The following is an 11,469-nucleotide window of genomic DNA, read 5'->3' on the forward strand; positions in this document are numbered from 1 at the left end:
GGGTCTCCGTTCCATGGCTGCTGGTGGGGCCTCCCTTCCCCGGCTGCTGGCTGCCAGCCAGGGCCTTCCTTCATTCCATGCCACCCCCTGGTGGTCAGTGCACATCATAGCAAATGATTGGTCTCCAGTCGAACTCCCATGGGGACAATTTTCATATTAAGCTTTTATATATGTAGATTTGCTTTTTCTTAAGCTCTGTGAGGACCAAGAGTCAGAGACCCTGTGTTTCTTGCACACTTTTATACCTCCAGTTTGCCTCAGCACTATTCTTGGCACATAATTTCCATTGAATCAAATGTAATACAACACACAATTAGAAATATTATTATTGGGAAGCAGGAAGGACATCTATTTCATTTAAACAGAAGGAAAGAGGAAAGGAGAGGTTCAGAGCCATAAGGGTTATAGCTTTGGGCTAGGAAGTTACCTGAAAGCTTTGATTTCCTGTCTAAACTAAGGGGACAAATCCCCTGCCTAGAATTAATGAGTAGGTTATGGGGTGTGAGGTTTGAAGAGAGATATTGAAATTTGAATAACTACTGAAAGGAATGGAAAAATTACTAAAGAAAATCTAGAAGAAATGGTAAATGGTTCTGGTGTGTTGGCGATCATGACCTTGTAAATGACCTCAATCAGCAGAGTTGAGAGATTTTCTGCAGCTCTTCTGTTCAGCAGTGTCGGCTTTGGGGAGACATCAGTTAGCTTCAATGAACCAATGTTTAAAGTTTGAATAGGTGTGAGGAAAGCTTAAAGGGGTTAAAATTTTTTGAGAACAGTGGCTAAAGTGATTGAGCTGATTAAGAGATATCTTAGATAGAGTAGATAAAGAAGTGAAGTCACATGGGTGCTACCAGCTTGTGACAAAATGGAATGGTGACAGAAGTGAACTCCATGTAGCTAGTAGAGGGGCATAGGGGCAGGGAGAGATGGGGCAGAGAGATCTCTTTAGAATAAGATAGGATTTCTCCCAAGATCTTATTATACCTGACAACATTTTAACTTAAGACTATGGTATCTTGAAGGACAAATGAAGCAAGAACATTTCACAGAATGTGTGATAATAAAGTGATTCATTTGGCAGCAGCAAAACAAGGCCAACTCAGGTGCTATGAACAATTCATGCATTTCAACAATTTCTAGAGGCAGTTGGATAAACGACCCAGGAAAAACGCAGATCACCAGCAGGTTATACTCAGAATAGTTTCCCTCTGGCGGGGCTGAGTGAGCATTCCTCCAAGAATGTACTTAATGAGGCACTGACTGCACTAATCAGCCATTCCCGGCTCTGTAATGTCTCCCTGAGTACTGGAGCTAATTTCCTAATAAATGAGTTTGTTCAAATGTTCCCTACCTCTACACAGAACACATTAACAGGAGTTGCATATCTTTAGTTGTTTACCTCACTTAACAAATATTACTGATGAAACAAAGCGACTTCAGGTGTGACTTAGCACTAACATAGCAAAAGGAGGAATCAGACATAATTTTCAGTAGGATCATAGCAGGCAGATGAAAATCAGACATCTGTATCAAGAATAAAAAAACACACACGTGCATAATACTTTACAAATATGTCATATATGCTTAGTTTATTTGACCCTCACATCAAACTTGTGAGGTGTTATCATTGCCTGTCTATCGTACAGATGAGAAAACTGTGCTTTAAAGATTCCATTGGGTTATCTAAGGTCACTGCTGAATAGAATTCACTTCCTCAATTTTCCAATAGTATTATACTTTGGAGGTAGTATGCTACGTGGGCAGTTCAACATGGCACAAGGGGATGGTGCCTTGGGAAGGATCTCATTTAGGCTTGGTTCAGTTTGTGCTCCCGGAAATGGAGAGGTGTGCAGATAGGAGGATGCATTTCTATCATGGCGCCACTAGGTGGCAGGAAAGGCCACCACTAGCGTCTAGTGCTTGTTACTAGATACTTGGTTTCAAGTGGTCAAGTCAGGCAGGAGAAAAGAAGCAAAGCAATGCTATTCTTTCCAACTTAGAAAAGGGTGCGTGTGTGTGCTCAAGCACGTGCATGCATGCGTGTGTTCACAGGGCAGAGGAACTGAAAATTGAATATGCCGGAAGCCGGTCCATCCTTGCTGCTTGACACAGTTGCTGCAGGATAGAAACATCTGCACAGCATATGTTTCAAGGGACCTGGCGTATATAGCATACTGTTCTTAATATGTTTGCTCCCCTTAGCACTGTGTGTTTTAACCAAGGTCACCTCTCCGAGAAAGGCTGTTTCCCCAGGTAGGGATTTTCCCCTGAAGTTAGGGAGGGGATGAAACTCCTTAACTAAGTGCCAGGCAGGTAGTTAATCAATTTAACTACAAACAATCATGCTTAAGCTACATAATCTTTACTCCCTGGAATGGAGATAAGAAACACCCTAACCTTTGTAATAGAAATTGACAGGATTAAAATCAACTGGTATAAATACGGATGTAACAAGACAATAAAAAGCAGAACCTCTCTGGAGATCCAGACCAGAACTTGGCTGGAGATCCTGGCTAGGCTGCTGATCAACTGAACACTGTCTCCGTGTCCTTCCTTCTTCGCCGACTCCGTCTACGCCTTTGGGAACCCCTGGACCTGCTGGGGTTGGACCCCGGCATGAATAGAACTGTTACTGTCCTCTGTGCACTGTCCAATACCCCTGGTAGGTAGGACCAGAGTGAAAGAAAGACCTTTATATCTGGCATTTCAATATATACTGTGTTCTCCTAGCCCACACTGCAATCCCACCCTTGGATTATGGGTGTCCAGTTAGGTATTACATGATGTCTAAGATGACCATTGTCATTCAGTGTCAAAGTGGGTGTTCCCTCAAGAGGAAAAGTGAATTTGGTACAGTAATGCTTATGGCTCCTCAAGCGTATTCTACCCAGGCGCTGGCAGAGAAGAGCAACTTGCAGTATCATGTGGGTAACGGAACTCAATAGTTGGAGGAATTCAAGAAATCTTTGACACATTGCTAGAGGTTAGTTGCAAATTTTGGTATTGGATAAATTATGAGAGTTCTCGATTAGAGCATTCCATATCGAAAAATATATGTGGCTGGAAATGAAGCGTTGGAATCCATGTTTTCCACTAGATGATGTTTAGATTCATCCTAAATCTTCTGAAAGGTAGCAAAAAAATGTCCCATCTGTCTATCTTTACCGACTCTGCGGATGCCCCCTCCCCATTTACAAAACCGAAGTTCCCATCAATTTGAAGTGTGTTCTCCTTGAGGAGACACCTTCTCCACTGGAGGCAGCTGCTTCTCTTCTGGCACTGAGGGTAGGTCAGGTGCTTTCGGCGCACACCTGGCCACGGTGAAGCGACTCATGTGAAGAGCTTCCTCATACCCTGGGAGGGTGTCCACGGAGGAGGGCAGCTGGCCCAGCGGGCTGTGGGAGTGGGCCACCGCCAGGATTCTCCGAGCCGCAGGGCCGAACACTGACTGCAGGGCTGGTGAGGGGAGAAGGAAGAGAGCTAGAGTAAATGTGACATCCTCAGAAATCAGGCTTACAACACTCTCAGTTTCCCTCTACCTTACAACTGACCAAACTCGTCGTCAGCTCTGCCACAGGGTTATGAAAACCCTGTGCAGCTTGTTTAGAAACCAACTTCACTTTCTGCTAAAAAGACCCTGTCTTCTCTGGTATCCTCGAATAATCTAAATTGGGTTCCCATATCCCACCATCGTTGGCAGATTTTGAATCCTTTAGACTAGGGGTTCTCAACCTGAGGGTCGCGACCCCTTTGGGGGTCGAACGACCCTTTCACAGGGGTCGCCTAAGACCATCGGAAAACACATATATAATTACATATTGTTTTTGTGATTAATCACTATGCTTTAATTATGTTCAATTTGTAACAATGAAAATACATCCTGCATATCAGATATTTGCACTACAATTCATAACAGTAGCAAAATTTCAGTTACGAAGTAGCAGCAAAAATAATTTTATGGTTGGGGGTCACCACAACATAAGGAACTGTATTAAAGGGGTTGCCGCATTAGGAAGGTTGAGAACTACTGCTTTAGACTGACCCACTGATGTTGCAGTCTCCTTAGAAATATGTATTTCTGCCTTATTTATCTTTTCTCAAAATGACTGGGAGGCAGGAAAGGTGAGCAACAGCACGTCACATTGTTCTCTTTGCAAAATGAAAATCACAGTGTTTTGCCACCTGTTGTTCTGCCTGGTATTTGCACTCCAACTTTAGTAAATACTATACTATAAAGAAGAGAACAGAAGAAAATAAAGTGTCTTATGGTCATCAAAAGAATGTTGCGGCTCATACTTTGTGTATCAAGAGGTGGAGAATAGATCCCATCTGTGGTAGACAGATAGATATGAGCAGAGCAAGGATGATGGGCCAGGTCGAGAAGGTCAGCAGGGTGAAAAGCCCCAGGTGCCCAGCAAACCTGGGAAAACAAGAACCTCACCCCCAGGGTAACATTTCCTCCCCTAGCCTATCTCTGACCCTGCCCTTTAGATCTCTGCAGTTCAGTCTGACCTTTCCTCTCTGGGCATGTTGCTAGTTATGAGGGTTAGACCCCCCTTAGAGGGGGGACAAAGAAGGGAGCCAGAGAATAGCCCTGAAGCATTAAGCTCCATGACAGTTTCGATCAGCAAAACAACACACGTAGGCCTCGCCTGGGTTGTGTTTTAGCCTCAAGCCCAGAAATGCAGCAAAACCAGACAAGAGGCGCCAGGACTGACATCATCAGGACCGAGTGCATTGACTTATGAGCACCCCTCCCCTTTCCCCCGAATCAGAGGAGACTAGGACCCTGAAAAAACACTTCTGAAAAACTGATGAATATGTGATTGAGATTCCCCGTGAGACCTCCAGAAACATGCCCTCAGGAGGGGCCCAGTGCAGCTCCCTATGGGACATCCCCAGGCCTGTCCCCGCTCCCTCCCCTAGGTGAGTTTTCCATGCCTCGCTCTGATCCTAAGCAACAAGGGTCCTTCTTTTGCCTCTGTAACACTTGTTTCCCGAGCCCATTTCTTCTACAGCTCACTTCCTCTACCTCTACAACTTTTTTTTTATCCCCCCACTCTTTTTTTTTGTTTGTGTTTTTCTTTCTCTGACTTTCTAAATAAGCTTTCTCTTATAAAAAATAAAAACCAAAAAACAACACACCGAAAGACTTGGAGAATAAATAACTGAAAGTACACATGACAAACTCCTCTAAATATATAATAATTCCAGATAGAACCTGTGGGTTTTTACAAAATCCAAGACTTTTTGTGGTTGTTGTTAATCCTCACCTGAAGCTATTTTGCCGTTGATTTTTAGAGAGAGTGGAATGGAGAGGGAAGGAGAGAGAGAGAGAGAGAGAGAGAGAGAGAGAGAGAGAGAGAGAGAGAGAGAGAGAAACAGAGCCAAATGAGCTAGGGCCCAAGACAGTTTTGAAAAAAGGGTATGCTTAGAGCTTAAACCAATTTTCTTAATCCTAACTATTTATGAATTGGGTAATTCTTCTCACAAAACATTTCCAACATCATCTCCAGCATTTCATTTCTTCCTTCACTCTCTCATCAGACAAGAACAATGTTTGTGAATACAGTGATGCTGACTGCACAGGTCACTGCATCACCAGGCTTCTGGTCATTAAAACAGCTCTGAGTTACAGCTTCTTTACTGTTCAGCCAGGTGTTTTAATGCTGTCGTACCATCCTGATCGCGTGTTTGAACCCGGTTCCCTTCCCACGGAAACAGTCAGTGTACTCACAGGTGATCGTGCTCTGCAGCGTGCTATCATGATCAAAAGCGATGACTGTCACTTCGTAGGGTGGCCGGCCCTCATCTTCCCCATTCTGCTGGCGACTCAGGCAGCAGCGGAAGCACACCGAAGTCAGGCCGCACAGGAGAAGCAGGGCGCCGATTACCACCAGCAACCTGCAAGGACCCCACCAGCACCAGAGCTCTGGGTTCTGCTGCCTTTCCTAGCTTGGGCATAATCAGCCTTCCACGTCTGCGGTTTGATTCTCGTGTGGATCTTTTATAGAGTAATTATAAGATTTTCATTCCAAGGCTTTCACTTCACATGTGATACTTCCTTACTTTGTCAGCAGCGCAGAGTCAATTTGTTAGAAACTTAGCAAGAGGTGTAATGTGACTTGGAGGGGCTGCTTTTTACTTTACTGAAGTTGCCTCTATAGGCTGTTTTAGAGCTGATCTGAGGATGTAGACAAAATCTGTTGATGTTGCCCGGGAAGATGGTATTGAAATAGGAAATCCTGTCATATTGTCACATAGGGTGGCGATGAAGTAAAGAAAGGACTCCATGCGATGCTATGCAATTAAGTAGGCTGGCGGTCTCATATACATTTTTTTTCCTGCTGTCAAATATATTTAAACTAAACAAACAAACAAACAAAAACAGTGGCTATTATAGCTGAAACTTACCATATATACCAGAGATGTACCCAATCTGTAGTCAGGCAACTATGAAGAAAGAACAAAGTTTTTGCAATAAACATATCGTCAATTCCTATTATGATTCCAGAATCAAAACAATGAGTTACAATAATAGGATCCCTTGTTAGGATAAAAGCATCCCGGGCTATATTAACGTCAATGTAATCTATTGTGTAATGGATGCTTTAAATAGTTTTCTGTGATAGATGGCAGTATGTAAATCACTATAAGACAGAGTAAAGTATTGCTCATGAATTAGTATTCATAGAAAATATAGCCATGACTATTGTAAATAGTTATGATGACAGTTACCAAGAAAGAACTTCCCAATGCGAGTTTAAAAGAGGTTGAGCCTGACAGACATGGCACAAGGGTTGAGTGTCGACCTATGAACCAGGAGGTCACGGTTTGATTCCCAGTCAGGGCACATGCCCGAGTTGCAGGCTCGATCCCCAATGTGGGGTGTGCAGGAGGCAACTGATCAGTGATTCTCTCTCATCATTGATGTTTCTCTCTCTCTCTCTCCCTCTCCCTTCCTCTCTGAAATCAACAAATATATTTTTAAAGAGTTTGAAAATGGGTGTGAAAGTTAACATTTGTATATATTTGAGATTAATAAAATTTAAACATAAAGAAAATTTCGGTTATAAGCATGAAAGCAATACAATGAAATTCATAATTTATGTATTGCAAGTTGTTGCAGAAAGGGCCACCATAAAAACTCCCACCATAAAAAGGGCCCTAAATTTTCACATCCAGAATCAAAACTGACATACATGATGGCTGAGGCCAAACAAAAACGGGGAAAATGTAGAAACCAAATTCATCATGATGAAAGCTAGTTAAATATTGTGAATTAACTAGGACAATTATACATTTTCTCTATTGGGATAAAAATGTGGATTGCATGAGAGAAGGAGTATGGGATAAGCTCAGGAGTGGGAAGGGGAAGTAAAGGAAAATGTTTGTTTATCTTTAAAGACGGAGTAAATTTAATATTACTTTCTGATATCTTTATCTATTAAAATATATTGAAATGCGCACTCTGACCTCTCTGTATGTTGTGGAGCATACAGTTGACATTTTCACTGAACAATGTCTCCTCCAGGTTTTCTCACAGTCCCCCCCACCCCCACCCTCTTTTCCCCTATTGTGTTCATCAGTTTATTTTGCTCTTTAGATTCCACACATACGTGAGATCCTGTGATATTTGTCTTTCTCTGACTGGCTTATTTCACTTAGCGTAATAATATCCATTTGAACATTCCCCGTTTGTTCAAAGCCCTTTATAGCTCTACGTTGTGATTCTGATTCTATTAAAATGACTCTTCCTACGGTGATGCTGAAACCTCAGAGAGAGTGTGAAAGTAACCAAGGCCATCACCATTTCCCTTGGGTGTAACATATTTGCATTGAGAAACTCTTCCCATGGCTAAATATGCATTTTCCTTCAGCCTGAGCAAATCTTGGATCGAAACTGTCATTGATTTTTTTTTACTAGTTTACCTCTAAGTGGAATGAATCTTTTCCCTTTATATTCTTTGTGTCTACATAAGACCTAATTGTGATAGGTTTAGATTAAGGGGTGATTATCTCAAAGTAATAGTTAAATAAAGGCTGCAATAAATATTAACATGCCCTAAAAAATGAAATACCCCAGATTTGAAGCGGTGATGTACCTTTGGAAATCACCCACATGTATCTGCCTGTGACTAAGATATTGAATTCAGTCTGTCTGCATGAGTCACTAAAAATGATGAGTAAGAAACTCTTCTGCAAATCTCTATGACTGCATAAATTGCGATGATTAAGTCGGCTGCTTTTAAAACTGGCTTTGGAAAAAAACGCTGTCAGCAGTGTTATTCTGAGTATTTCGGATGACAAAAAATGCATGTCTTTATTTTGGGATAACCCGTCTGTGGGCTAAGTGCCCATTTAAGTAGAAATAAGGGAAGTCACAGATATCTGGTGACATTTTGACCCTGTTTTGGGTATTGATGTTTTTGTCTGTCTCTCCTTCCTCCGCAGTTGGACTCTCAGATACTTACTGTTCAGGACTGACACAGCTCTCCTCACATCTTGCCCAAGGAAGCTGTAGGAAGGGAAATAGTCTCAGACAGGGAAACTGTCTCATCTTCTCTGCCCACCAGCCTATGACTGCTATGTTAGATCAGTTGGGGAGAGCAGGGTAAATGCGAGGCCAAGGTCATGGGGTCAACCATGTTTAGGGCTGTTTGTTTTCATCTCTCCGATACCCATCCATTACTACACTTGAGGTGGGAGAACCTGGAAGAACACATATCTAATCTGTTTGTTTTTTTCTTATGGTGGTGGCTGAGCATCACTGCCCTGTGAATGAGAGGCAGCATTTATATCAATTCGTTTGTCCTAGAAATTTCCTGATCTGTCCCTCAGGATATTGTGACTGTCTTCCTAACTCGTTCCCAGCGCAAAATGAATTCTGCCCTTTTTCATTCCCTCGGCACATCCGTAACTGACCATCCGAGAGAAGAAGAATTTGAGAAAACGTATTGAGTAGCTACTATCTGCCAGTCAGATGGCTGATAATTTTTAATATTTCTTAACATTTCATCCTGATAACCATGCAGGTGGGTATATTTAACCTTATTTTAAATAGGTAATAGGGGTTTAAGTAACATGACCCCCTGCACACACCTCTTGATTTGGCCATAACTCAAATGAAACCCAAACGAACCAGGGGCAAATCTGCTCTAACAGCTCCTTGGCATTGTTAGCAAGTCCCTTCAACTCCTTGTAAAGAAAGAAACTTCCACTCCTTCTCCTACCTGACATTTTGGCTGACTTTCTCCTTCAAAAACCTCTCTAGGTAAACGTTTGCTCTAGAAACTGTTTCTCTCTTCCAATAACTTGGAAGACTTGGTATTTCAGGAAACCACCAACAAAGACCACAAAGGCCCTCTAAAAAGGGACAGAGATTTACATTTACTTGGGGTTTTACTGGGGGGGGGGGGGGAGTGCACACATACTCCTAACGTATCAGAAAAGGATTTTGTAAAAGATCTAACAGCTGCCTTCTGCTGATAACTTTTGAGAAACTACAGGTTTTGTTTTAATTTAAAATAGTTGACCACTAAGGATGACAAAGTGTGAGCTTCTTCAACCCAGTTTTGGTACTTGGTTTCATTTTCTTGACTAAAAGCTAAAAACACGGAAGATCTCAGCGGATAAAATGCCTCTTTCAGGCCTGTTGCAAAAAGAGAAGAAAAAGAGAAAAAGAGGGAAAGGAAGGCCAAGGGAGAGAAGAAGAAGCAAAAAAGAAAATACAAGAAAAAGAACAAGAAATGCATTTTCAGACATTAATTTGACTGTTATACAGGAAGCAAAACAGACACAGCCCACGCCCTGCTAGAAGTGGTACAGGAATCTGATAGTAGGCAGTTTCTTCATTTGCTCTCCTTAACGGATTTCATAGCTGTGTAAACTTCCCCTTGATAGTTGTTCAGAATCCCTTAGTCCAGTGACCCTTCTCCCAGCTAAATGAGTTACTCAGGGGCTTCTGAATTCTAGTGGGGAGAAAAATGAAAGATCCAAGGTATTTTTAAAGAGCTTCTCCTCTTTTAACTTTAATGGAGGCACCTTTAAACTCCAAGAATAGCATTAAGGCTGATGTGGGAAAGTCCATTTAGGAGAATTACATACCTAGTTTTGATTATTTGTTTGGGAATTTGAGGGATGAGTGATAAAATGTTAAAAGAGAGAAATATGCACACGGAAGTGGCGTTTCTAAATTGCCATAGATACCTGACTTGTACCTACAGTTGCCCTAATTTCTGCCCCTGTTTCAATGTTGTTATCATTCGTCACACCTGCACTATGTTGCCCTATACCATAAAGGAAACATTCTAGTTATTCATTTGCCACTACCCCTTTTGTCTTCCCCCCTCATTCATTTTCCCCCAGATTCGTGTGAGAGTTGGTTTATCCAAGAAACAAAAAAGCGTTATTCCGCATTTGCACAACTTACCTGGATGAAATACACCAGGATAGAGGCCAACACGGAGTGGACTCTCAGTCCCATGGGGCTGAACTCCTGCGTCTCCGGGATCACGCACTGGGGGTCCGTCACCTGCTTTCCATGTTCTGCTGCTTCCTTTCCGTGCTCTGCACCTTGTCTGACTTCTTGACCTAGAGGACTTTGGAGAGACACTTTTCTTAACAATAAATCACTGCTTTCTTTTCTCTCTTTCTCTCTTCTTATTCCCCTGGGCTTTTTATTTCCCATGATCTTTCCTTTCCCGTTCATCCTGCCTTCTTTCTATTTTCTATTCCTGGTTTGAGGGTTTCCACATTTGCTCCCCTTTGTCTTTTCTTTCCTTCTACTATTAGTCCTTTTCTATATGTCGTTAGCTTTCTCCCACTGCCCCCAAAAGAAAGACGTGTGACGAGGACACATCAGTCCTCGGAATTAGGTATTTTTCTAGGCAGTGAGGAGAAACTTGACTTGGAGGAGGATCAAAGAGGGATTGCTCTTCTCCATCAGAAAAGAAGTGATCCTCTTGGTTCTTCACCACAGCATGCCAGGTGGCTGCTGAAGGTTGAAAGTCACCCTGCCAAACCCATTCACTGGCCCTCCACGTGATTAGGCCTCCTCTCTTGCTCTTTGAAACCCTCCCCTTCACTGTGTTGATAATCAACTCTCCCGGTTCTGGGTCATTTATTCCTAACTATTGGAGGAGGACTGAGAGGTTGCCAAATAAACTGGAAAGCCATCCCATCTTTGGAGAAACAGATTTGGAGATTAGAATTTAGAATTTTGGGTCATGTCCATTAAATTCCTGTCCACTCTGACTTCAATTCCCATTGAAACAAATAGTCAGACAGACTTAAAAAACAAACTGGGTTCCAAAATTTCTCTCTCTCTCTCTCTCTTTCTCAAATAAAATCTTAGGTAAGAGTAAAAATAAGCACATATGGAAAAAACATATAATATTTGTAAAGAAACATATCTATAGGAACAAATGAATGCCGTTTACATGAGTTATACTTAAGTTGGTAATCACT

General features: G+C 42.1%; 1 protein-coding gene across 1 annotated transcript; it reads right to left on the reverse strand.

The window, feature by feature from the left end:
- Positions 1-1,564: 1,564 nt before the first annotated feature.
- Positions 1,565-11,105, reverse strand: TMEM52B (transmembrane protein 52B). The gene is made up of 5 exons (XM_081082316.1): positions 10,433-11,105; positions 8,475-8,518; positions 6,415-6,453; positions 5,738-5,904; positions 1,565-3,456 (listed from the first exon to the last, which is right to left on the reverse strand). The coding sequence occupies exons 1-5, from the start codon at positions 10,709-10,711 to the stop codon at positions 3,212-3,214; spliced, it is 774 nt and encodes a 257-aa protein (XP_080938442.1). The 5' UTR covers positions 10,712-11,105; the 3' UTR covers positions 1,565-3,211.
- Between the last annotated feature and the right edge of the window lie 364 nt (positions 11,106-11,469).

Source organism: Myotis nattereri (genome assembly GCF_964212035.1).
Source record: "Myotis nattereri genome assembly, chromosome: 2".
Classification (NCBI taxonomy): domain Eukaryota; kingdom Metazoa; phylum Chordata; class Mammalia; order Chiroptera; family Vespertilionidae; genus Myotis; species Myotis nattereri.